Source organism: Epinephelus lanceolatus, chromosome 2 (genome assembly GCF_041903045.1).
Source record: "Epinephelus lanceolatus isolate andai-2023 chromosome 2, ASM4190304v1, whole genome shotgun sequence".
Classification (NCBI taxonomy): domain Eukaryota; kingdom Metazoa; phylum Chordata; class Actinopteri; order Perciformes; family Serranidae; genus Epinephelus; species Epinephelus lanceolatus.
In genome coordinates, this window is record NC_135735.1 from 11,649,208 (window position 1) to 11,676,343 (window position 27,136).

General features: G+C 39.2%; 1 protein-coding gene across 4 annotated transcripts; it reads right to left on the reverse strand.

Annotated features, from left to right (window-relative positions):
- LOC117252003 (troponin T, fast skeletal muscle isoforms-like) lies at window positions 1-20,625 on the reverse strand. 4 transcript variants are annotated; one of them, XM_033618636.2, is made up of 15 exons: window positions 20,482-20,625; window positions 14,141-14,180; window positions 13,994-14,007; window positions 10,614-10,784; window positions 5,106-5,123; window positions 4,840-4,860; window positions 4,166-4,184; window positions 4,010-4,055; window positions 3,115-3,231; window positions 2,874-2,951; window positions 1,878-1,991; window positions 1,632-1,741; window positions 1,205-1,295; window positions 749-789; window positions 1-226 (listed from the first exon to the last, which is right to left on the reverse strand). In XM_033618636.2, exons 2-15 carry the CDS (start codon window positions 14,158-14,160, stop codon window positions 190-192), a joined length of 897 nt encoding a protein of 298 aa, XP_033474527.1. In that variant the 5' UTR covers window positions 14,161-14,180; window positions 20,482-20,625; the 3' UTR covers window positions 1-189. The 4 variants fall into 4 exon arrangements, with proteins under 4 accessions (XP_033474527.1, XP_033474535.1, XP_078030036.1 ...); XM_033618644.2 differs by having other exon boundaries at window positions 14,141-14,197; window positions 20,482-20,575; XM_078173910.1 differs by lacking the exon at window positions 4,840-4,860.
- Between the last annotated feature and the right edge of the window lie 6,511 nt (window positions 20,626-27,136).

Below are 27,136 nucleotides of genomic sequence, written 5' to 3' on the forward strand. Positions count from 1 at the left end.
TAACATTTTTTAAAATTTCTTTATTGAAGCGAAATTCATCCATAAAACCATTTCATTCAAGCAGACGTCCAGTTTTTTGGGAGCTCGGGAGCTCCGGGTGTCTACGGGGTCTGTGCCGCTGTTGGATCCGAGGGGAGGCGCCTCCTGTCCGGCGTGACCGCATAGAGATGACCGTCACTCAGCAGCCGCTCACTTCCTGCGGCGCGAGTGGGCTCCCTTCTTGCTGCTGCAAAGTGCAAAGTGCACAGACAGAGTCAGATCTGTACAGGGATCCTTTTATAGTGGTTTAAGTTAATATTATAGATAGATACTGTAGTGTAGAGAAAGCACAGGGCGAGACATGAACCAATTACAGGACCAGTTTCTTGAAGCGACACCGCCATCTTGTGGCTAGATGTAGAACTACTAGTTAAAACCATTGACCTATAATGGGCAAATATTTAACATCACATTATCAAAACATGTAAATAATAATATACTTAGTTTGAAAAAAGCATATTATGACTGACCACATACATTCACCTAGTCAGCTATAATCAGGATCTCACCATGACACACTGAAGTCAAACTGAAGGTGGACATTTGAGGAAAGTAAACAAACAAGTAGATAACTACTTGTATTCAGTGGTAGAATATAATTAAGTACAAGTACTGTACTTAAGTACACCTTTAAGGTACTTATAGGGTTTCTTTGTCTGTGAATGCTTGATGTGTTTTTATAACTTCATGTTTCCGCTGAGTGACTTACTGTTTCTGCAGCTCATCGATGCGGTTTCTGAGAGAGACCACCTGAAAGACAAACAGCTGTGTTTGAAGTAGACAGGTATCTCATCTGCAAAAACTTTGAAGCTGCAACATGTGACATTGTTCCATATCAAAATGCCAAAAAATTAAACAGTCAAAATATCTCAGACTCAAAACTGGGTGCGACCAGATGATCCAGAAAAAGTCTGGTCTGGTTTTACCAGCACAGTGTCAATGAGCGATTAATGTAGACGGACAAACACAAGTTGAGTATATTCTTCCTCTTCTTCTTTAATCCAACTAAAGGCTAAGTCCAACAGCCAAAGTCAAAATAAAGGATATGTCCTGTCCTGAGTGCCCCTGTCCTAAGTGGACCAAACTATCTGTCCCACCAGAGAAACATCCACCTACAGGAGAACTCAGTTGGAGATTGGGAGTATTGCAGCATTTCCTCACTGACCTCATATCTCTGTCTCTTGAGCTTCTCGCAGTAGTCGTATTTCATTGCCTCCAGGTTGTGGAGCCACTCCCACAGCTCCTTTGCCTTTTCCCTGAAAAAAAAAAAACCCCCACAAACAACAAACCAAACATTCAATGATGAATGATTAAAAATGTGATGAGTCTCAGGCATGTTCTAGAGTTATAAGGAGCAATTGTTTATTGGTGATTGGTTATCTCATCTGTTTTTATATTTGTGTGGGAAAATGACAAAGAAACCCTTTCGGGAATGCTCATGTGCAGGCGTTGGACTGTTGTGTATTCAGGGCCATCTGCTCTTCACATATCTTTAATTATGACTGTGCTCTTAAACACAGTAACAAATGCTCTCTGTGGTGTCTGTATTATCTGGATTGTGACTTGTCTTCTTGCTTCCTCTTATGAGTTACCTCAGCTTGTCCTCTGCGAATCCGTCGACGTTCAGAGGTTTGATCCTCTCTGCCATGATCTTCTTCTTCTTTTCTCTTTCAGTCTGCTTCTTGCCTCTCTTTGCCTCAATCTAGGAAAGTCTGACTAGTTAAAACGACACGTCCTCACAAACACACAAAAACATGTTGATGCCTGTTTTGTTGGTAGGATGAAGCAACAAATGTGAAATCACAATGACTAAAAGAAGCACAAGAAATGAAAACTACCTTCTGCAGGCTGCTGCTGTAGCCTGATCCCATGTTGCTCAGTGCGCTCTTCTTCTTGGCTTCATCCTCGGCCTTCCTGTGGGCGTCGGCTTCCTCCTTTCTCATACGCTCAGCCTGCAAAATTTATTTTAAAATATCACAATGTGACAGCATGACTGGTGGAAAGGCAACGACTTGGTTGTTAACTGGTTTTACTTTCCCCTTTATACATCCACAAAAGGTTTTAAAGGTTCCATGTGTAAAATTTAGGAGGATATATCGGCGGAAATGGAATATAAGAAGTATGTTTTCTTAAGTGTATAATCACCTGAAAATAAGAATTGTTGTGTTTTCGTTACTTAGAATCAGCCTACATAGGTCCTTCTCTACGGAGATCGCTATGATGCACCGCCACATATCTACAATATCCCAGAGCGTACAGACCAAACACTGACTCTAGGTAGGGCCATTCGCGCTTTTGTGTTTTCACATTAGCCACCATAGTTAGCAACCCCTCTGTCACAAGCAGCATCGGAAACACAATGATTTTTTTAACGTGAAACTGCTGTATTCAGTGTTTTTACCGGTTTAAATCAGTGGCTTTGTTTGTTTTGGAGAGGAAGACACCTCTGTAGATAATTTGGCTACTGGTAAAAATCTCCTGAATGTCTGATTCTTAAGTTATCAGAGAAAAACGGTGAGCATACATTAGCAGATGCTAGGCCAGCGGCCAATCTCCGACATGCCAAACAGCATTAGAGTAACACTGATTTGTGTCGTGTAACTACTTTATTTGGTGTTTTCACCAACTAAAATCACAAGGTAAGTTTGGTTTGTAGAGGAGGAGACCTTTATGGATAATTCTGCTCATGGTAAAAAAACTTGTGATGGATCAGAAAAAGGTGAGCAGAAGGTGTCAATATGATGCTGCGTCTCAGTCTGGTGTTGAGTTACTTCTTACTATTGAAAGAATCAACAGAATTAAGTCACAGAGTGAGGTGTGTTGTGTGAACGTACCTCCCGCTTGGCCTGCCGCTCTTTTTCTTTCTCGGCACGAATCCTCTGCTGCTCGGCTCGCTCAGCGCGGCGCTTCTCCTGAAATATGAATCAAAACACAATGTCGCAATGCTTTCTGCCATGTGCAGAGATCAATCAAGGCTTCAGTGGTCTGGTTTATTTCCAAAGAAAGAACAGAAACACCAATGCTGGATGTCAAGAGCATGTGTAATGTATATTAGCTATTTGGGTAAAATCTCACGATTCTCTCTTTGAGAAAAATGAGCTCCTCCTCCTCTTTCTTCCTGCACTCAAAGTGAGCGTCGATGAGCGACTGCAGCTCAATCAGGTCTTTGTTTTGACGTTTCTTCTGAATGTCCTGTGAGAGGTGGACAGGAGACAGCAGTCACAGACAAGACAAAGGTTTCTGGCTTCAAACACACTCTGATTAAAAAAACTTGACCACTAAAAGTAAAAAAGAAACACTCGTAAGACTGGGCTGGAGATAATGAGGGCCGTTTTTTTTTTTTTCCTTTTTTTGTGGCTACAGTGCTTTTAGAAAATATGAACCAAGCACCAGTAAGAAAAGCACAGCCACTTGATTTTTTTCTATTAAATAATACTTGGTATAAATCATGAAAATCTTTATTACTGTGTCATGCATATTGCTATACCCAGCCCACATGAGCTTTTGGAAACACCAACATCTGTGACCCATCAGATTCTGTGACCCAGTATCAGACTCCCTTAAAAGATGCTGAGTTGTTGAGGAGTTAGGGTTAGGGTTTAGAATCTAATACAGAATTCAGTGTAACAACAAGACACTAGAAATCGCTATACGCCAAGAGTGCAGCATATGCATCTTCAAGCCATACAGAAAGGTCAAATCTTGAGAAATTTATAGATCACCAGGGGCTGAGCCAGATGGGCAAACATTTGGGGCACACTCATTTATACACTGACGGTAGTTAGCTGCCATGCAAGGTGCCGGCCGGACAGTCAGGAGCAATATGGGGTTCGATGTCTTGCCCAAGTACGTGTGGACAGAAGGTGTCGGGATCGAACCACCAACCCAGTAACCTGGGACCAAGCCTACAATACAATTACATGCATCATCCCCTCGATAAACCTCAGTTTACAAAAACAAGTCAGCTCACGTCAAAGTCCACTTTCTCGCCATCGGGGATCTTGGGAGCAGAAGGTCTGTTGAAGGAAAATAACACCAGAATTATCACAACAAATAACTTAAAGGTGACAGCAATGTGAAAACATGACTGATCTGTAATAGATTAAAGATGAATAAATGTACTCACTTGAACTTTGGCTTTTCCTCTGTTTGATTTTCAGTGTCAGAACAGCAGCAATGGCAGAACAGAGAGATCAGACTGTTAGAAACATGAATATGGAGCGAGACACAGACTAAAAGGCTGCTGGTTAATCGGGGTGGGGGATCCATGTGGACAAGCTGAGTTACATCTCAGGGCTGCAAGTTGTTTCACACCTCCAGTACATGAAAGTCGTTTGAGTAAGTCTTAATTTAGCAACACTTTTCATTTCATGAGTGGTCCAGTTCCTGTGTGTTAGCCTCGGTTTTCAGTGCTGTAAGTACACCAGATATTTCTATCTATCATGTGTTAATTTGTTGTGCATTAGTGTGTAAATCAAACCAATAGAATCTGACACATTTGAGGTGCTAATCAGGATCAGTACAGTGTGTGTCATAAATCACAACATAAACTATTCTGAACATACGTCATCGCACACTTTTCACAACAGGGAGTTTGACACTGTGATTACTGTTAATTAATGTGAATGGTGAAAAAAAGGGAAATAACACAGTTGGGATTTTAACAGGAACAAATAACCAAGTTTGTGATTAGCTTTTTTATTTTTTTTACGGGACCCTCACACTAAAAAAAGACAAAAGTCAACACGGGAAGAAAGACGCAGGCAAGGCAACAGCGGCTCAGCAGGAAATACAAACTACCATCTTGATCTCCATCGTCCTCTGGCAGGACACATTCATGCAAAAAGAGAGAAGAAGCAGAGATGAGCAGTGGGGCCCTGCAACCATGACTCAACATTTCTGAATCCTCCGCCCTGTTTCCCCACATCACTAAAGCGGATTAATTCTGCCTTTCTCTCAAGGACGATCAGTGAAACAAAGTGAATATTGATCATGTGTGGAAGGTGTGAGGGAGTCCCTGGCCAACAGGGAAACACAAGAACAGAGAAGAATACAAATCAACATACCTTCCTCTTCATAGCCGTCTGCATGCAGCAAGCGTCCAAAGCAAGAGCAGAACAGAGATCATTAGTGGTCGGACTGGTCAGCCTGCTCCTGTCCTCTTTACAATGCACAGCTTATGAAGCACATTTAACAAATTGGGGTGTTCACGTCTTTAACGTACAGGCAGTGGCAGCAACTGCAGAAGTCCCATGTCATTTCATGCATTAATCCTGCACCTACATCACAGGCTGCTTCTATTTATCTAACAACCCTGAGGTTTTATTTCAAGAAGGAACTGTGCAATCCTTCTGAAAAACTGACATTATAAGTTTATTTCCTACATACTAGCTCTCTGATTACAGCACCACTTATTTTCTACACTGTATAGACCGATCAGGAGAGGATGAACATTACGAGGATGACACCCCACACGTTGTTTTGGTTTTAGCTCCGTAACTCTGCTCTTTTAAATATATTACTATGATACAGTATTTTGTCAGGTTTGTGCCAAAGTTAAAGGTCTGTTGTGTAGGTTTTAGGGGGATTTATTAGCAGAGATGGAATATAATATTCATAACTATGTCACCCAATGTCACCAATCACCCTATAAATAAGAAAGGTAAAAAAGAAATGTAAGAAAAAATAGGAAAAAAGAGGCATTTATATCTACATATGGAGTGGGTCCTCTTCCATGGAGTCAGCCATGTTGTTTCTACAGTAGCCCAGAACAGACAAACAAAACACTGGCTCTAGATAGAGACATTTTTCATTTCTTTTGCATTTTTTGCACGATACACCAGACCTTCAAATTTCACTGGTTGTCCAATTTAGGTAAAAAAAACTGACACTGTCCTTAACAGAAAGTTGGCAGCACTGGTTATTTGTTGTGTAATTACAACATTTAAAAGAGCTTATGTTGGGCCCACGTTTTTTTTTTGAGAAGTGCCCATTTATGGCTCTTGAGAGTAATTAATGTGTAGTTTAAGTCGCAAAGATCAAGTATTGTTGCATTGTTATACCTTTGTCAAACCTCTAACACACTGTGGGGCTGATTTCTTTTCTGATGAGGTCACTATCTCTAACTTCCGGCATGCATAACCAGACCTTACTATTGGAAAATTAGAAAACCCTTATCTCTCGGTGGGAGTTCAATGCTAACCTGCTAACCATCATACCTTGTTACATCAGTGGTTTCATTTCTTAAATTTGCGGTCTTTATGCACCCTTGTATATAAGACTAACAATGACCAAATCAAGAACAAAAAGAGAAATACAATGCAAAGTGCAATTTGTACTTCCTTTTTATACATGTAAAAAGAAAAGTAGAGGTTGAAAGGCTAATCAATTTATTAGCTTTTTGCCTTTTAATAAGTAAATGAAATGTTGTGACTTTTCCACACCACATTAAAATCACATCTCAACACAGAAAAAATGAGGAGGTGTTTAACATTTCAGTGTAACCTGCTAATAATACATGGACAACACTGTGATTAGTTTTCATGAGGAGCTTTTTCTTAATTTACTTTAATAGAGATGCCTAATCGATGAAAAAAATAATACATTTATACTGGTCATTCTCTAATGTGATTGGAACGTTGATTGTTTTTCATTTTATCATCAGTGATGCCATCATTAGTTATCAAAGGTAAAAGGCTAATCAATTAATTATCCTTTGAACATGTCTATGCTTTAATTATACTACACAAAATGGATACATGCATGAAAAGGAAATACAAATTACAATGTTGTTGTATCTTGTTAGATTTGGTTTCATTTAGGCATCATATACCTTCCACACTACTGGTCAGTAATCAGTTAATACAGATTTATGGTTCCTTCACACAACAGAGCAAAACTAGAGTTTCTGATACCGCTGAAGCAGCGAAGTCAATGCTTTCATTCAGCAAGCGTACAGTGAAACGTGGGACTTCTGCAGTGACTCCACAGATCATACAAGCACTTGAACAAAACAAACGAAGCTACAACATTTCCATGGAAGACTTGAATAGTGAGGATGATTGCTTTAAATCACAACACCCCAATGTAAATGCTTTAGAGCAGTTTGCCAGTCTCACTCTTCATCTACGCATGGAAAGAAAGATGCTAAACATGGAATGAAGGGAGGCAAGAAGAAAAAGCTTTTACATGACTGAAATTACCCATCAGCCCTTCTGCTTTGGCTTTTGAAGATGAGTTTGCCAAAATGCAAACAATGGCGAAAGTCATTAAGAACAAAATGAGACGTGGATAGAAGGTGACGGATGAGACAGGGCATTGATTCATGTAAAAGCAGCTGATTTTCTTCTTCTCCCTTTCAACACTTAAATGCACTTATTGAAAACACACATCTGACACTGAGCAATAACATGACAATGTTTCATTTGTTGTGTCAGCTAACACTGATGGGGATGTGATGTGGTAACTGTGGACATCGTATGAAGCAAAGCCCAAATGTTTGCTGCAGTGCACTCAAAATAAATAAATAAGTAAATAAAACAGGGGTTCTCCAAGGAGCCCGAAGACACCAAAAGGCACTTTAGTGTTCTTCATTAGAACAACACTAAAGTCCAACACACACTGGCCTTGTCATGCCACGCCGACCCGGGAAGCATGTGTGATAAAGCTGCTGCTTTTGATGCGTGTTGACGCTGCGGTGTCCCAATGTTGATGCTGCAGGTGTGCATGCTTACATAGAAAACAATGAATACTGAAAAGAACAAATGAACTCAGTATCAAATAAATAAAAAGTGGCCTTTGTACTTAAATCTGGTTTGAGGCAAAATTACCTCAAAGTCTATGTGTCTGGTTGCTATGTGGAAGAGGTGGTGGAGCCTTCTGCATGTCTGTGCCCAGGGGCCTGTTATGTTATAATCCGCCCATGTGTGGTACACACTGCTGGTGTGTGTTGTCGCACTAGCAGCTGCAACGTTTTATAATACAAGAATGAATGAGCTATTTTTCAGTAGTGTGGCTATAATTGTAATTTTGTCAAACACCAGCTGTATACATGTTTAAATGTTTTGTGTTGACTTGCCTTCTGTCGCTGCCTCTTGGTCAGGTCGTCATTGCTATTAAGTGTTGGTTCTCGATTGACTTATCTGGTTTAATAAAGGCAACATGCATTAATAAATAAATAAATAACATTTGTTTTGAGGGTGGTGCAAGGTGTGATAAATGTCAAAAGGGTTTATCGTGAATGTGCGAGGAAAAACACATCGGGATGTGTCGAGTAGATAAAGAGATATCATGCGTAAAGTATGATAAATAAACATTTGTCCGAAGGGGTAGGCAACCTGCGGCTCCAGAGCCACATGTGGCCCTTTATCCCCTCTATAGTGGCTCCCTGTGGAGTTGTCAAATAAATAAATAAATAAATAAACATTATTTTTTAACATTTTTCTATTCACATATCAGTGTTCTGGGCCTGAAGTGATTTTACATTCTCCGATTGTAAAATCACAGGCAAAAATGGCTCCTTTGATAGTAAAAGTTGCTGACCCTGGTCTAAATGAATGGAAATGTGTAATCCGGCCTCTGACCTTATTGCTAAAATGGTGTGTAGCTTCTTTGCTTTGGTATGTGAGGGTGGAGTTGAGACTACCAGCGAATTGAGGCGCTAGTCTGAACCAATAAGTTGGCCTCATTGGCTGCACTGTGTGTCTATGTTTAGGAAAACGCACAACACAGTTAACCCACTCCTGCACATTGAAGAGATGCGCTGCTGCAGCCAAATTTAGCTAGACAAAATATTAATACCATCTGCTCCTGATGAGAGTGCATCCTGACCTCCATTAGCTTGCTTTGCAGAGTCACAACCTTGGTCATACTGGGCAGTTATGAAGAGAAGGTAATTCCAGTGGAAAGGGCTAAAGGGAAGCTAAAAGGGAACTAGATTAGTGAACTGCAAAAATATCAAACCTAACATGACAACTGAGTCTTCTTTTATTATTTAGACTGAGTGGAAGAAAATCTGTCAGTTGAGTGTGATGTACTGCAGAGACAGATAATATGACTCTGAAACTGGAGAATATCTCCACACACCAGCAGATTTCTATCACTGCATCGAGGAAAATTACATTTTCAACAACAGTTTAAGTATGATGACAGTTTCTGCTCTTTTCAAACATCCCTTTACAACAGCACATCTGTTCTGAAAAATAATCTGAATTATGAATTATTATCAAAACATTTTTGGAAAGTTCAAAATAAAATTTATTTACAAGGAACTTTTTTCTGTTATTCATAAAGTCCCAAAGCCAAAACACTGCTTTTATCACCTGTATGGTTTCAATCATTCCCCCAGTTAAAGCTTTACTGGATAGCAATTGTATTATTAGCTAACATAGCAGCCTGATCTCAGTCCAAAGTCATCGAAATCCGGCACTTGGGCAGTGACTTGCAGCTTCAGGAACCAACAAAAAAAGGTGTCCTTTAATGTCAGTATGATACGCGACCTGTTGCCATTATAGTTTAAAAGCGCTCCGCAGCGTCAGGTGGAAACGCGGCGGGACAAGGACAAAAGTTAAGGCAACAAAAGTCTGACTGGGTTGGGCGGGAGTGGTGGTGAATAGTTCCAAAAAAAACCCCAACTTTCACCTGAAAGTGCGATGTTTACATCCTGCAAGATTATAAAGCCAAACCCTGTTCTTTTTCCTAAACCTAACCATGTGCCTTTGTTGCCTAAACCCAACCATGTGTGTTTGCTGTTGAAGGAAAAAAAAACCGTCAATATGCGTTGTACTGACATAGTGCTTTTATTTTGAAAGAGACTACGTAAACGTTCCATTTCCTGTAAAAACGGAAGTGTACCTTGAAAGAAGACAATGCATGTAATGTCAAGAAGAAAAAACAGTAGTAACAATTTGACAACATCACTTTGTCTGTGTAAATTACTGCTTCAGAGTTTAAAATTCTGCAGTAGAACCACATTCACACAAAAAATAATTTGTTTCAGTTTGTAAAACATTATCTTGCAGCTATTGTTTTATCACAAAAGTGACTGTACACCTTCTTAAAATCTAATTAAACTCTGTAACAGAGTCCTGAGTTATGAGGAGGGGTCTAACATAAAGAATACATTTCTCAGTACATTTATTTTCGAGGAGGAAATATGGAAATCATAAATGCAACTTGCAAATGCAAACACTATTGTGGGCTTCTCTTTCACAGTGAGGAATTACTGTATCGTTACTGAACTGGAAGAGTCTAGTTATTCTTTGATCAAAGTTGGAATTTAAGCGATTCTAACCTTGAGCTTGAAAGTTAACTTTTGACATTGGAAGGGACAATTTGATTAAAAGATGCTGATCTATTATAAAATATCTTTTAAAAGGTTTAAAAAAAACACGAGGGATGTGAAATTCAAAGATAAGCAGAAACTGTAATCATGCTAACTCCTCCTTTGAGACTCATGACTTGTCAGGCAGGATATGTTTTGCAGCGTGTTGATGCTGACAGGACCGTCTATGCTATGGAGCAGAGTGCTGTATGTCCTGCAGAAGAACAGTGAACGGACTGCCCATGCCACGTACCTTCCTCCTCATGAACCACCTTCTGCACCACCTCTGGCTCTGGTTCTGGCTCTGGTTCTGGTTCTGGTTCTGGTTCAGGCTCTACTTCTGGCTCTGGCTCTGGTTCTGGCTCTGCCTCTACCTGGGCCTCCTTCTCAGGGGCTACTTCTACTTCTACTACCTCCTCCTGGGCTACGGGCACGCAGCATGCACCAAACCCCCGGGAAGAGGGAGGGTGTCGGAGAAGGCCGTTAATGAAGACCACAGACATGACAAAAAGTGAGAGATTACTTTAGTGACAGAGAGGATGGATGGATGAGCGACGGACAGAGCTGCTGGAGAAAGAGAAACACATGATGATGAGAGGAAGCCAGTTGACCTTCCATACAAAAGCCATATTGAACTGTTGACCTGTGGAAAACTCCCTGAAGAGCAGCACATTCTCTGCTGATGTAGAGTAGCACATTTTTATTTGTCCTCCAGTACATGGAAGCAAAGATCAAAAGAAACTGACTGATTTTCTTTCATTGTTAGTTTTGCTGCAACATCACGCATTACTGGAGGTTTTATTCCCATTTTAAGGTTTTACCCTGGAGATTGTTTTGGTGAACTTGGCAACAACTCTGGGGATTTTTGGTCACATCAATGGTGTTTTCATGATGCAGATAAGAGAGCTCTAAGTGAAACAAAATTTTAAGATTATGACTTGTTTAATCTGCTGCAAATTAGATGAATACACATAAAAGTAAAAGATTTTCTTCTGTGATTTTACACTTTAGAGGAAGCTCTATCTGATGTACCGACTACATTAGCCTCTTTGCTAAACAACTATCTGGGGCATGTTCATTGAGTTATCTGGATGACTTAACTACAACACCCACTTTGTATGTTATCACTTGATTTAATGGACGGTATCACTGGTTATCAGCCTCATAGATATGGGTAAGAGCGGCCTGCTACACATACTAGTAGGTTCAGGAAGCAGTTATCATCCATTATTATGACGGGAACAAAGGAAGTCAGGTGACATTATGTCTGTATAAAGAGTGAGAAAGTCCAGATAAGGAAGAGTTTGGGCTGGTGGATGGGTCAAACAAACACTGGACTTTTACTCAGGAGATCAGAGTTCATCTTCGGTATGACACCAAAAGTCACTGTAAAGTAGCAAAGGCACTTATCTTAACCCAAACCATGATATTTTTTCTAAACCTAACCATGTAGTATTGGCAACTACATCTCACAAACCTGTAAGTGAGACCTAACAAAACCGCTCCCAATGACAACTGATATCAGCAATTTAATGGGCTGATAACAGGGTTGTAATCATATTAATAGGTGTAGCATGTGCCTTCTAACCATTATCTATGAGGCTGATATCCATTGATAACGCCCATTCAAACGAGAGATAACATTAGAAATGGGCAACGCAAAATCCAGAAATCATCTTTACATCAACCCATGTTCCAGATTCAACAGTTTCAAGGATGTTTTTTCTAAAAAACAAATACATCCATTGGTTGGGTGTTCTTGTAAAGGAAGACAGTCTCATGTGCATTCTGAAAAATATACACAATTGCTGTGTTTCTCATACAAATGCCAGCAAGGGAAGTGCTCACATATGGTAGTTATGATACACATTTTTTTTCATTTGTAATCATAAGATTGTACAAATTTTTCTGACTATAATCCATAATTGTGTGTTAATGCTTATTGTATACATCCAGTGGTTGAAGAAGTACTCAGATATTTTACTTAGGTAAAAGCGTTAATACTACAAAGTAAAAAAACTCTTTACAAGTGAACGTCCTGCATTCAAAATCTAACTTCAGCAAAAGTACAAAAGTATTAGCATCAAATTTTACTTTAAGTACCAAAAGTAAAAGTACTCATTCTGGATTACAGTTATTGATGTGTTCATCACTTTAATGTTGCAGCTGGTAAAGATAGTGCTTATTATAATTACTTTTTATACTACTGGCCGACTTAATCTTTAATAATACATCATAATTTAATACTTGATTAATATTTTTTATAAATAAACTTCATCTTGATAGTAAATGTTGTGAAGTAAGAAGTACAATATTTGCCACTGAGATGAAGTCAAGTAGAAGTATAAAATAGCATTAAATGGAAGAACTCAAGTGAAGTACAAGTACCTCGAATTTGAACTAAGGTAGAGTACTTGAGTAAATATACTTAGTTACACTCAGTCATCCAGGTAGTTTTCCAGCTCCACTGTTAGAAATATGGCCGTTGTGTGAATGAGGTCAACGACAGCTGCATTGATGTGACATCAACAGACGACAATGTAAACATGTCACATGCCGAGAAAATAAATGTAGGGAGCGTATAGGAGCCCACTCACATTTTTTTCTCAACCATGTGAATTCAAAACATCACTCAGTCCGAAAAAGTCACCCTTAACTTGGACGTGTTTGACTGACAGCTGTGTGTTAGTCTGCTTTCTACCTACCAGAAGATAAACTTCAATTATACTGTACAGGAAAATAACTTTGCTGTCTAAAAAAAGAGTTTAGAAATGATACAGTGATAAATCTAAAAAGCTATTCTTAATACAGCTGAGGGTGAATGAAGCAACAAGACAGATGTATTCAGCTGAGAGTTTGACCCGTTTAACTTTTATCACCAATTAAACCAAAATAAGATTTTACAGTTCTACTTTACATTTAGAACATCCTCCTACGCCTCAAATTAAACCTGTGCAGATGTTAGTACCTCCTGTATGAGGAGCAGGTGTCAGCGTCAAACACTTCAAATTAAGGGTGAAATCACGCAGCTGACAAATTAGTGCAGTGGAGAAAAAGGTCTTAAATATGGGATCGATTTAGTCGTCTTTACCTTCCTCCTCTTCAGTTTGGGAAAAACAAGGTGAGACAACAAAAACAAATATAACATGGTGTCATTTCTAAATCAAATTAAATATTATCTAAGATGACCTTGATATAAATTACAGTTTATTTTCTAAAAAAATCCAATTAAATTTGTATTAAAACATTTACATGTGACATACTTTTACAACATGTATATCCAAATGCATTAAAAATGTATGGCAAAAACAGTAGTAATACAGAATATATTAGTGACGCATTCGAGGCATATTTCTAATATATTTTGAGACATTTTAGTCTCATAATAGAATGATTATGATTAGATAAAAGTTCACATACAGGTGTGTGTGGCCTCTAAAGGTCAGTAAAAATGACACAAATAATTAATACAGCAATATATAACACATATAATTAGAAATCATATCAATTTAACTTAAAGCATTTCATGTAAAAATACTGAATAAAGCCATAAGTCATACAGTGTGCCTGTTTAGTTCGCATTTGTAACTGGCATACATAAGAAATAAAACAACCTGAGTGGCTGTCACTTACCCTCGACCTGATCCCTGAAACATGAAAGAAAAGACATTTAAAAATCAAACATAAAATCCCAGCTGACTTTTCTACATCGGTGTGTTTAAAGTTAAAACTGATGAAACCAGACACCAGACACCAATGTGTGTTGTTATTGACACTTACAGTTCTTCAGTGTCAGACATGGCGACAGCAAACTTCACACCTGAGGGAGAGGACAGTCTGATGAAAACAGCAGCAGAGAAACTGTGTTGATATGAAAAGGCTAGAAATCTGTTTCTTTTATTAAATAAAACCCTACAAGAAATACAATTAGGCCGATTTGCTTTTTTTGCCAAGCACTAAATTGGTAGATTGAAACCAGTGGTTCTAATTTTTCTGTGTAACTCTCTGCAAGACAGCAAAAAAACATATTTTCCAAAATGTCAAACTAATCCTTTCAAGAAAGAAGCAAACTTGGACCCCAATGATCCAAAGTACAATTTTTGGTCAGACATATCTTATTAAAAAACAAAAAAACAGAGCTTATAAAATTCAGTTGAGCTAAAGATTCAACAAATTATAATCCTCTCTCCATTTCTATGGCATTGTGTTTTGTTCCCAGTTGCACCTGTTAAAAATAACTCGCCCTATGTTTAGAACACTTGAAATGCTTCTTTACAATGAGGGAAAATATGTCTGGGAAGTGACTTTGGTTGTTGTGAAATGTTAATTTGTAATCAAGTACAACTGCTTTACAGGCCTACTTTACTAATGCATTTCCATTTTATTATCATTTATACATTTGAAAGGGAAGGATTGTACTTTTTAGTCCTCTACATTTATTTGACAGATATAATTACTTGTTACTTATCAGTTCAAGATCTGATAAATAAAACATGATCAGTTTATGAAATATGCATTGTTATAGATTAAAGGTCCAGTGTGTGGGATTTAGTGGCATCTAGTGGCGAGGTAGCAGATTGCAACCAACTGAAATTTCTCCCTTGTGCCAAGCGTGTAGGTGAACCATGGTGTCCGAAGCGAAAACGCAAAATGCAAAAATGTGAAAAAGTGAAAATGCCTAATCTAAATACAGTGTTTGGTTTGTCCATTCTGGGCTACTGTAGAAACAACATGGCAGATGCTGTACAAGAGGAAGTGCTCCATATGTAGATACAAACAGCTCATTCTAAGGTAGTGAAAACACAACAGTTCTTATTTTCTTATTATATATTAATGAAAGTATAGTTCTGAATGCTATACAACATTTCTGCCAATATATCCCCCTAAATCCTGGACCTTCAAACTACCAAATGATATAATATAACAAAATATAGTTAAAATTTAGCTTTATGTAGATAATATTAAAACGCTGGTTACAACAACTTAGTTATACTCCAATATTATACGGTATATTATAAATATAACACTCAACTAAAGCCAGTTTGCATAATAATCTTTTACTATTGATACTTAAGGCACATTTTGAAGCCAATACATCTGTATTTTTACTTAAGTAGGATTTAGAAGGCAAGACTTTTCCCCATAATGCAGTATTTCTTTGTGGTGTTGCTACTTTTATTTGAGTATAAGATCGGTGCCTCCTCCACAAACCGTTCAGAGGTCAGAAAGTTGCAGCATATTGAGTTTGTCCTCACTGAAGCATTATCTCACTTGTCCCAAACACCACGTCCAGAACTGTTGACTCAGCTGGTTGGGAGGTGTTAGCGTCTTTACAGGATCCAAATTCACACAGCACATCATCACCACTTGTGTCACAGGCGCCAGTTTTAGCTAAAATAATATTTAATGCTTCTTTGCCGTTGATATGTTATTTTGACTTTGGCCGTTATGACTCATGTTGAATTTACGTTGTATAAGGGACACGACGTTAAAGAGTCAGTGTACATATATAACAAAAAAGTACGTAATTTTTTGACTAACGTCTATCTCTATCCTGCCACACAGATAGTTTCTGATTTATTTGCCCAGACTTTAAAATGCCTCTCTTCTTTGCTTGCCGTGCTCACACAACTTAAAATTACTGTTAAAAAAAGCATCTTCCATCCTGAATAATCAACAGACCTCACTGTTAAGTCTCAGAGGAGCTTTTTCTTTAATAGAAAGTAGTTAAAATTAAATTTGTTTACAGTAAGGCCTGTGATGTGACCCATGTTGTGTCCTAAATCACTCCCTTGTTCACTCCTTCACTACTCCCTATGCCATACACACTAAATACTTAAATCAATTGCAGGCAACATATTTAGATTTTAGACACTTATGAATCATCATTTAACTTAATCCCTGACTGGTAATATGACCCATTGCACTTACCAAGACTTACTATCACTTACTTCATATTTCATTTGTTACATTTGATCTTTTATTTTGCCTTGCATCTTCTGATATACTTGTAGCTTTATATCCTTATATCTAAATTCTCTTTTTGTTTCTACTGGTGTGATTTTATTATTAGTATTATTATTCATACATATTTAAATTGCTTTGTTGGAGAAGTCTATGACCTGAGTTTTTTTAATGGAAGCGACTGCTCTTACGCTTGCTGTTCATTTGACAATAGATGACTTTGAACTTTGAACTACAGTAGGTATTGAGTGATTTCTGACACAGCCCCAAAGGTTTTCTGAAACAATTTTTTCCAATGCTGTGGGCGCCACAAATTAAATTCCATTCACCTCCAAGAATCTTTTTCACAACAGACATTGTGACGCTTCATGGTCGGAAAAGCACAGGTGTTAATAATAAAATTAACGATGGGTGATCTCCATTTAGCTGCTTTCATTTCAGGTTCCTGGTATTGTGCATGTTGGCTCGCTGTCCCTCTCACTGGGACACTTGTATAGAACAAAGCCATTGTTAGTGTTGTTATTAACACCTGTGCTTTTCCTACTACAACAAGACAAAATGTCCGCTGGGAGAAAGGCCTGTTGTACTGGAGTGGAGGCAGATGTCTTAACAGTTGGACAGATCAAACATAACATAGTTGCATGACTTGATACACAAGAGATAAGTGTCATTCTTTTCCTTTGTAGTTTCTAATGGCACAAATTCAAACTATGACAGCGTCCTGTATAGATCAGGGCACAATCCCAAGACTCCCTTTGCCCCTACCGCTGAACCCTTACCCCTCTGTTTTGTACATTCACATCTAGGGATAGGGTGTCCTAATTCTTGTTGGGATAGAGAGATAGGGCAAAGTGTTCAGGTTACTTTGCCCTCCAAATGGAGGTTTTTCAGAGACACACTTCAAACCAAGTGTTATAAGAAACCATCAGCAAGACGGCTGAATGAGCAACAAAAGAAACCACAAACGGTTTTTTTGTAATTAATACAGATTTTTTTTTTTTTTTTTTTAAAAACTATTGTCAGAATCGTGTCATCTCAGTGGTTTAATGTTGCTTCAATGTATTTTGGGCCTTTTCATTCTAACATGTATAACAAAAAAAAATTGCTAGTATGCTGATGTCTCAATAGCTAACTAGCCAGCAAGCTAACGTTACATTGTTATTGCTAATTTGGGCATGACAGTCCTGTATTTTGACTTATTCCGGTGTCACTTTCCCCCCATCAGATGGCAAATGACACCTGAAATTTATCTGAAGTTCAGCAGGGAAGCTGCCACACTTCTTACTGCTCCTCGAATGTCAGTGCAGACCATGGATATATTAAGAGACTAGGATACAGTGTTGAAGACGGGACCCTGTTAATTCCTATGAAAGTTGCTCTGTGGCACATGAAACCAAAAAAGCTCTATTTCCTCAGTATGAAATTACCCAGATGGTCGGCACCGCTCCTGCATCATTAGGCCCATAGAGCAGGGCACTAGCGACTTCCACCCAGCCAGCTACTTCTGGTTTAGCACTCTGCTAACCAGGGGATAAAAAGGGTCTTTTTCCCGATTTAAATCTACGGGATAAAGTCTTTTGGGGCCCAATGGCATCAAGTAACAGACTCTGGAGTTGTAGTTCCACTGTTTGGCCACCTAGACAACTGGCTTCAAAGCCTGGCACATCCTAGGGGCCTGGTGAAGACTAGCAGGGTAGGAGCCGTGGTTGCCAAAGTTAGCAGAGCACCGCTGGCTGCCTGGTAATGAGCAGTGTTTTTTTATTTAATAACTTCTTTGATCGACTGATAGCGTGAAACTTAAGTTTGAGCGAATTGTGAGTGTCCTGATAGCCAAAAACTATGCCTATAGCTCACACAAAATAAATCGCCACAACAGAAGACAACATATATGCAATATCTGACAACGTTCATTGTGTCTGTTTACATAAACACCAGAATATGGATGACATATCAGCATCTTGAAGGGTTGTCCTATTTCATAGGGGAATTTTTCAACCACTTCCCCTTTTAACTTTGTTCTGAGGGACAAGGTGACACTCAAAAACAATGGATAGGGGTAAAAATAAGAAATGGGATTGGGCTTAAATGTACCTCACTGTTGGTGCAGACAGCCCGTCAAAACTCGCCTGATTTACGACGACAGCCCCTTTCCTGAATTCAACACCAGCTTTCACAGTTCATAAAGAAATGCCAAGCTCCTATATAGAGGAAATACCCCTCTAATCCTCCCTAGTCCTTGCTGACCCCATGAAGCATCATTTCTAAGTCCAAAGGGGGACAAGGACCAGCTCTGATGAAGACCATTTGGGAGGATTTCTGCTCACTGTATATTCTATATAAAATATTTGATATACATATATATATATAAAGTGTCTTTGGATGACTCCTTCACACTTAGTAGTGAGCACAGCTGCAGAGGACTCGGGGGATTAGTCCTGGATCATATTTCTACCCATCAGCTGAGGAACGGTGTCCAAATAGTTGCTTTAATCCCCCCGGCTTGGTCCAGCGGGAGGACCCTCGGCACTCTAACAGCCAATCAGCATCCGCCTCCAGTAAACTAGCTCTTTGATCGACTTACAGCTGACAGCGGCCTCACCTCTGTGTGTCCAGCATTCACTCAGTGCATGCCGACACTTCAGCACTCTGTATATTTAGTGGATGGTCACTTCATTTCTTCAGTATGAGGACACTGAATGCTGCAAAGTGTTTCTGAGTCTCTCTGAAATTAAAACTTGGCGCTGAAAGTCAGAGACTGATAAAACAGGTGAGACGCCAGTGGAGGATCACATCCCGAGCCAATCAAAAGCAGATTTAGATTGAAATGGCAATATGAGATAAATTTATAGGCCGATACATCACACAGTGAACAGGCCTTATATATCATCACTATCTCAAAACCTTAGCTCTCTAAGATGCTGGCCTGGTTCTCGAGTCAACCATGATGGCTACATGGGTGTTTCAAGTTCAAGCTTAAAGTTCAACATACTAACAAAAGGTTAGAGGAGGAGAATCTTTCAGTTTCTGTACGCACATAAAGTATATATGTGTATAATGGAAAACGGACTGCAGTCAAACTTAAACCAAAAATCTGACAACCAAGTCAACCAAGTCAGTGAACATACATGTTTCTAATACGTTCATGTGAAACATAAAGGGGAAAATTAAATTTAAAATAACAGAACATGCGGAAACAAAGACAAAAAATCTGCCAATTTTCAATCAACACAACACCAAAAATATAACATAAGTAAATCGGAAAATAAACAATCTGTGAGGTTTTAGACTTTGTTCAAAGAATCTGTCTTTGTCTGAGGCATACGACCGCAGATAGGCATTACATGTAGACATGATTTTGGTGGTGCGACCACTCATCTGTGAGCTGGACCAAGCTACCAGCACCGTAGCGGAAATTACGCTCATATTGGACGATTCAGAGGGTTACAGTTTACACTGAATGCCAAACTTCAGTGCCAATGTGGCAACTTTTCTATTTGTAGGTGAATGTAACTTAAGAATATTCAGACATAATGCTGGTGTGCAGGTAAAAAAAGTCAGAAACCAAATTAAAGAGATGGAAAATAACATTTATAGCTGCAATTCACAACTGAGCACCTCAATATCATATTAACTGAAGGTGTAAACTGCTCTCATTTCACAGAACATTGGCAGTATTTCACAGAACTTTATACGTCTTTGGTTACCTAAATATACTCATCTGTTTTGCGCCAGAGCTCTTAGGTTTTCCTCAATCATTTTAAATGATGATCTGTGTCCTTAAAAGGTACGTAAATGGTATGACTCAATTAAATAAGGTGACATTTTACGAATCTATTAAATCAATCTGGTCTCAGGAAACTGGACTCCTGCTCTCAAGCCAGACTGTTAACCATCCCAAACACAAACTACACATGTTTGACATGCAGCGCAACATGTCTTCCACTATTTCAAATGTCCCCTCTGAGGTTACAGCCTGCAGTGTTGAACAGTGTTTCCTTTTACAACACCAGAGGCTGTTTTTTCCTGCTGCACACAAATGCAACAAAATCTACAACTGGACGATTCTGGCTAAAAAGAGAAAAAAAAAAAAAAAGTCAGAAATATAGTTTAGGTGGGACGAGTGATTTCAGGTTAGGTTAGGTCAGTGGTGGTCTTACCTCAGAGAGGGAGAGAAGCTCCTCGGACGATGAGGATGAAGGTCTGTAAGAATCTGCAGCCTCGGCTCAGAGAATAAGTCCTTGTGTTATAGTGATACTTGAGCTCATCAGGTCCTTATTGGCTGCGGGATGAGAGTGAGGTGTGTGTGTAGTGTAGATGTTTATGTGTGGAAAAGATGGGGACCAGAGGGGGGGAGGCTGGCATGACCCTGGAGAAGGAGATGGATGAAATACTGTGGATGGAAGAGGAGGGCTCAGGTTTTGGAAAGGAGCAGCTGAGAAGCTTCTGTTGCTAAATTTACAGTGATAGAAGGCTGAGAGGGGGGGTTACACATCAGCTTGGCATCCAGACAATGGAGGGAAAGTGTGTGTGTGTGTGTGCATGTGTGCATGTGTGCATGTGTGTGTGAGTGCCAAACACATCATCAACCAGTCAGTCAGTCAGTCAGTCAGTGCAGAGTAACAGAATATTAGAATAATAATAGAACAGGACTAAAAACACAATGCCCACTACTAATCAGTCAGTTTTCTGAAGCAATACAAACACACAACAGTATGTATGTAATAAGGTATGTGTAGTATATATTGGGGGTTTTTTCAGTGAAACCTGCCCTTGCTTGTAGGTTCTGATGTCATAGATAATGTGCCTCATTATAAATTCAATATACACACAATAATAATAATTAAAAAAACAAATATGTAGACTTGGCCTGTGTGATGGTGGCAGTGTGGACGTGAAGGTTCTAAGCAGCTTACCCTCTCCAATGGGTCTTTTAGTAATACCACTTGGGTTCAGCCTGGTCGGGTTAGATGTGTAGTTGTAGTGGGTCTCCTGGCCCAATCAGAACTACACCCCTGTGTGAGCACTGCTGCAGGGAGGTTTTACTTAACATCAGCTGAAGGCTTCGCTACTTGTTAAAGGTGTTTTGTTGTTGTTGAGGGCGTAATAGCCAGTCTGCATTAACAAAATACACACCATCACATCACATATTTTCTAAGTCACTTTGGTGACTCTGGCATCATCAGAGAAAACCACAAGAACTTATGACTATAGACCTGATTACTACAATTATGGACGTGTAGCATTGAGACCGTCCTCCCAAGAAAAAAAGTTTCAGCAAATGGCTAAAAGCGACAAATGTTTATCTTCAAAACAGACCTTAAAAACTTGATCACCATTATTCCCTTATACCCTCCCCCTCTAGTCAACATTAAAAAAATAAATATGCCTGTGAAATAAATACTTATATAAATAAATGGAGCAATAAACATATTTCCCAATCCTGGACCCACCATCTCCCCACCGGGAGTCTAGATGAATCAGCTAACATTATCCACTCAAGAAAGTTACATTGCTGGCAGCATGATATATTTTACGTCAGATTTTAACTGTGGGGTTTTTTCAGCACCGGGGGCACTGAATTTGAATAACTGAATGTTTATCAGATCACAGATGAAACAAGAATTAGCTAGCCAGTGTACCCCGCAGTCCTTCCACCTCACCTCCCGCTGCTAGGTGACTACTTTGCTAGAACATTCAGTAATCAACTGTAGCAACTCAAACACAGCCAGGGCCTAACCTCTGTAACAGAAAGTAACAGAAATTATGATGATGTGGCAGGGATTTAAAAAAATAAAATAAAAAAATTACTGTTTATGAAATGTCTACAAAATGACATAATGACGTAAAAGTCCCCTGAAATAAATACAGGAGTCCTTTGGAAAGCAACCTTTGTTAAAAATAAAAACCTACCAGTATTTATATATATTGATTCATTGGTATAGATATTTACATCTAGGCTATTTATATATGCATATATTTATTGCCTCTTGTTTATTTCAGGATTTATGTCATAGCTACACTGAATTATTTCACAGGCATTTTTATTTATTTATTTATTTATTTATTTAGTATTGTCTGAAACGGCGTTCCATATTTTTGTGCCCAACATTAACTATAAATAATCCTTAAATATCATATAAATGTTTTGGAACAGCTATGTTATCCTGTCAAAATAATGTTGTCAGATCAGAAGATGTTAATAACATGATGAATAAACATACCTGCAAAGTCACATAATGCTTATATTATAGGGATAGTACACCCAAAAATGAAAATTCAACCATTATCTACTCAACCATATGCTGAGTGAGGCTCAGGTGAAGTTTTACAGTCCTCACATCCCTTGCGGAGATCCAAGGGGAGAGTGGGTAGCAGCACAACTCCACCTAATGGAGGCTGACAGTGCCCCAGATTAAACCGTCCAAAAACACATAATTGAAACCGCAAAATATCTCCATACTGCTCGTCCATACTGATCAAAGTGTCCTGAAGCCCGACATAAAAAGTTGTTTTGAAAAACGTCATGTGAACTCTGTTTTTAGCCTCACTGCAGCCTGTAGCTCTAACTGCCTCTCTGTGCACCGCGTTCACATGTGCTTGCTTGTGCGAGACTGTGAGACATGGGCGCTGCGTTCATGTGTGTTCACGTGCTTTCGCTGGTCTCGAGCGCAAGCACTTGGATCACTATGGACGAGCAGTGTGGAGATGTTTTGTGGTTTCAATTATGTGCTTTTGGACGTTTGAATCTGGGGCGCCGTCAGCCTCCATTAGGTGAAGTTGTGTTGCTACCTCCCCTCCCCTTGGATCTCCGCAAGGGATGTGAGGACTCTAAAACTTCACCTGAGCCTCCCTCGGCATATGGGTGAGTAGATAATGGCTGAATTTTCATTTTTGGGTGTACTATCCCTTTAAACAAATCTGTGAACAAATGTTGTTCCCCCCTAAAACACTCATTTGTGCAATATATCTGCTCTGGCAGCATGATTCGTGCCTATTATGTTTAGGCACTAAAAACACTTGGTGAAGGTTAAGGAAAGATGGTGATATAGGTTTAATACTGAAAACCCCATCTGTGACATTACACATGGACACAATATTTTGTTTCTTGCCATAGATTGGAGGTACCAACTGTGACACCACCTTGTGATTTGTGGACTCCTGTTTTGAAGCATCGAGTTCGGCATTTCAGCTGTAACAATCTTGTTTTTTTGCAGCCAGAGGTGACCATATTTGGATGAGAGGATGGAGCTGTGGAGTAGCGAGGGGTGGATCTGACTGAGAAGCCAAGGATAGTATCAGCAGACAGACTGCCACCAAAAGCAGCCACACCCTTAATTATGCATAACTTTAAGCCTTCATAAAATGCACATGCATGAGTCATATAAATATTAATGCCCTGTTCAGCTGTAATGAAGGGGAATTAGCTACAGAGACCAAAACCGTCTTACCAGGCTGTAAACATGTTTGTCTGTTGTAAAGTTGGACATTTTAACATGGATGTCTGTGGGGACTGACATGCTTTCGAAGTCAGTCTCAAGTGGCAATCTCGCATTGGCTTTATTTTTCAGCCTCAGAGAGTACAAAAAGACAATATTCTTGGCTGTATACATGGCTTATTGAAAATAATATTCCACTAATATTCCTGTTGACATGCAGCTGCGCATACTCCAATTAGCATAAAGCCCTCCCATGACGTACATCCTATGGTCAGTGTCGCGATATTTGTGCACATCCAAACACCTGTTGATATCCAAGTCTTTTACAATGTTTAAAAGTAGATGTGTTTCTCCTTCAGACCATAAATGACAGTGAAAACCACAACTGAGACGTCTATTCCAAATGCACTGTACACAGGTTCGAAGAATGCTCCTAAAACAAAAATAATTTCTGCATATCCCATGTTTCAATAGTAAAAATTCAAAATATTCAATTTAAATATTGAATATTGTCATAATCAGAGTAATAGTGGCATATAAGTATGCATGTAAACACAGTCAGGTACTTGAACTATGAGACAGGACATGTTAACACAACCACAGTGCATTGGTTGCATAAATCTAACCACATGTTGGGTGCAGGCTGCAAACCTCCATCTCTGGAGCTGACCATTTAAATCAAATGGTTAAATCGGTCTGAATTCATGAACCTGAGCAGCCACAAGACCCTCATCAACAGTGGGTGAAGGGAGCTGTGTTGACATGAGGATATTAGCAGAGTAATGGTGAGAGGTGTCAGGTTGTAATGGCCAAGCTGAACACCTGAATGAATACGACTGGTTATAGTCAGCTGGTAGCCAAATAGTAGTAGTAGCTTTCATGAGACCTCAGTGCTCCATCACAGCAAGTGTTAAATGATGTTGTTGTTACTAAGACCAAACTAGAGCTAAAAAGAGAGTGAATATTGCACTTACATTCATCATGTGGCCAGAAACACCACCTCTAATTCAAGCTAATGTTGCTAACTGTTTGCTAACAAGCTACATCTTGTAACAACTTTGTAACATGGTGGGAGGGTGGTGGTTGTTTCTCTGTCAGCTTGTTTTAGCTAGTGGCTAAAATCAATTAATACAGCTAAATCAATACTTGAGCAGGATCCTCTTTTCAGTAAGGGAGCTAGAGGAAGTTTCAAAGCAGAGGAGGAACATCCTGAACTTGTGACGATGCTCTCAGATTTGTTGGTGTTAATTCATTAATTAACTGAGATACCAGCTGGTTCACCAACAGCTGACTAACCTATCAACAGTTCAGTGGGGGGTCACTGACAGGAGAGCTGCTGCTCAGTGCTGAACAACACTGCCACTGGTGGTCGGAGGCTTTACTGCAACAACAGAGTCAGTGATCATCAGCGCTGTTTGAGCACATGCATTAGGGCAGCCAGAGATAATAGTGTGGAGGACACTGCTACTACTACTACTACTAGGAGTAATAGCAGTACAAGTACTACTTCTACTACTACTTCTGCTATTTCTATTACTACTAGTAGTACTGCCTCTACTACTTTTATTCCTGCTGCTTCTAATACTACTAATACTACTTTGTGTTTCCTGTTTTTTATTTGTTTATTTACTACTTCTACACACTTTCAGCTACAGAAACCATTCATATGTCAAAACGCCCAGCTCTACAAGGACGTTTAATGCTTCTATTCAATATTTTCTACATTTTTAAGTACATTTAAAGTATGAACTACTGCTACTCCTACCACAACTATTGCTACTAGTAGTACTACTACTACTACTGCTATTACTACAACCACAACTACTTCTACTACTGGTGATAGTACTACTACTGCTATTCTAACACAGCTACTGCTACTACTTGTACCACTAATACTTCTTCTACTGCGTCTACTACTGTGACTAAGAGTGCTAGTACTTCTTCTACTACTATTGCTAATTCTACTGCAACTACTGATGCTGCTGCTGCTATTCTAACAGAACTTAGCTACAACTTGTACTACTGCTACTTCTACTACTACTACTACTACTACTACTACTACTACTAGTGTGACTACCACTACTACAATAATTGTAACACAACTGCCACTACTACTACTACTAATTCTACTGTAACTACTACTACTGCTATTCTAACACAACTATTTTTACTTCTACTGCTGCTGCTACTACTACTACTACTATTAACACTACTACTACTGTGACTACTGAGAGTACTACTACTACTTCTTCTACTGCTGCTGCTACTACTACTGTTATTGTAACACAACTACTGATACTACTATGAATTCTACTACTACTACTACAACTTCTACTACTACTACCACTGCTAATTTTACTGTTACTACTACTACAACTTCTAGTACTGCTGCCACTGCTGTTCCAACACAACTACTGCTACTTCTACTTCTACTACTACTACTACTTCTAGAATTTTATTTTTTTTTTAAATTAAAAGATTAAAATTCTACTACTACTTCTACTACTGCAACTACTAGTACTACTACTTCTTCTACTGCTGCTACTACTGCTACTGCTATTCTAACACAACTACTGCTACTACTACTACAACAATTACTACTATTTCTGCATTTTCAATCATGGTTTTGAACTTATTTCAGCATTTAATATAATTGAGATACTGCCTATCTGCTGCCCCTGAAAGCTGAATAGTGCAACCACAACCACAGAGGGCCCTAAATGGCTCAGTAGTGTCCATGCCTTGCCTAAAGGCAGATCAGCAGACTATTCCTTTATCATTTTAAAGCTGCGGTCGTCTAATCCCACGCCCACTTCCTCAACCTGCCTCATGGAAATAAATCCCACAAGAGGAAGTAAAGTTTTATGAGGTAAAGTGACACTTGATTTACAGAACAGGCGCCGCATGGCAACATGTGTTAATTGCAGCAGTTGACAGGCGCTGTGAGTGTAGTCAAATCACAACTACACACAGTCCGGGTGTTATGCAAAGGATAGGTTCACAGTCCTTCAACCCAACCTTATTAAAATACTTAAGACACAGCTATGGTTTTAAGAAACTTGACATTTTGTTGTATCTTTGCCACCAGACATAGCATCATTTTGGACTTTAAAGCCGTAAATCTTCTCTTTCTACTAATAAAAAGACATAAAATGCTGCATTCACGTGGAATCAGGCAGACAGCAGACGACAGACAGACAACACTGTCTAGACCAGTGGTTCCCAAATGGTCCTGCCACAGTGTCTAGATTTCTCCTTAGTCATTGGTTCAAGATCCACACAGTTTGATACATTCAGTGTCATACTAGCGTTCAGCCATGTCGTCAAGCTAGTTTGTCTCTGTTAAGTAGCAGTCCATTAGTCACTCTACAACAGG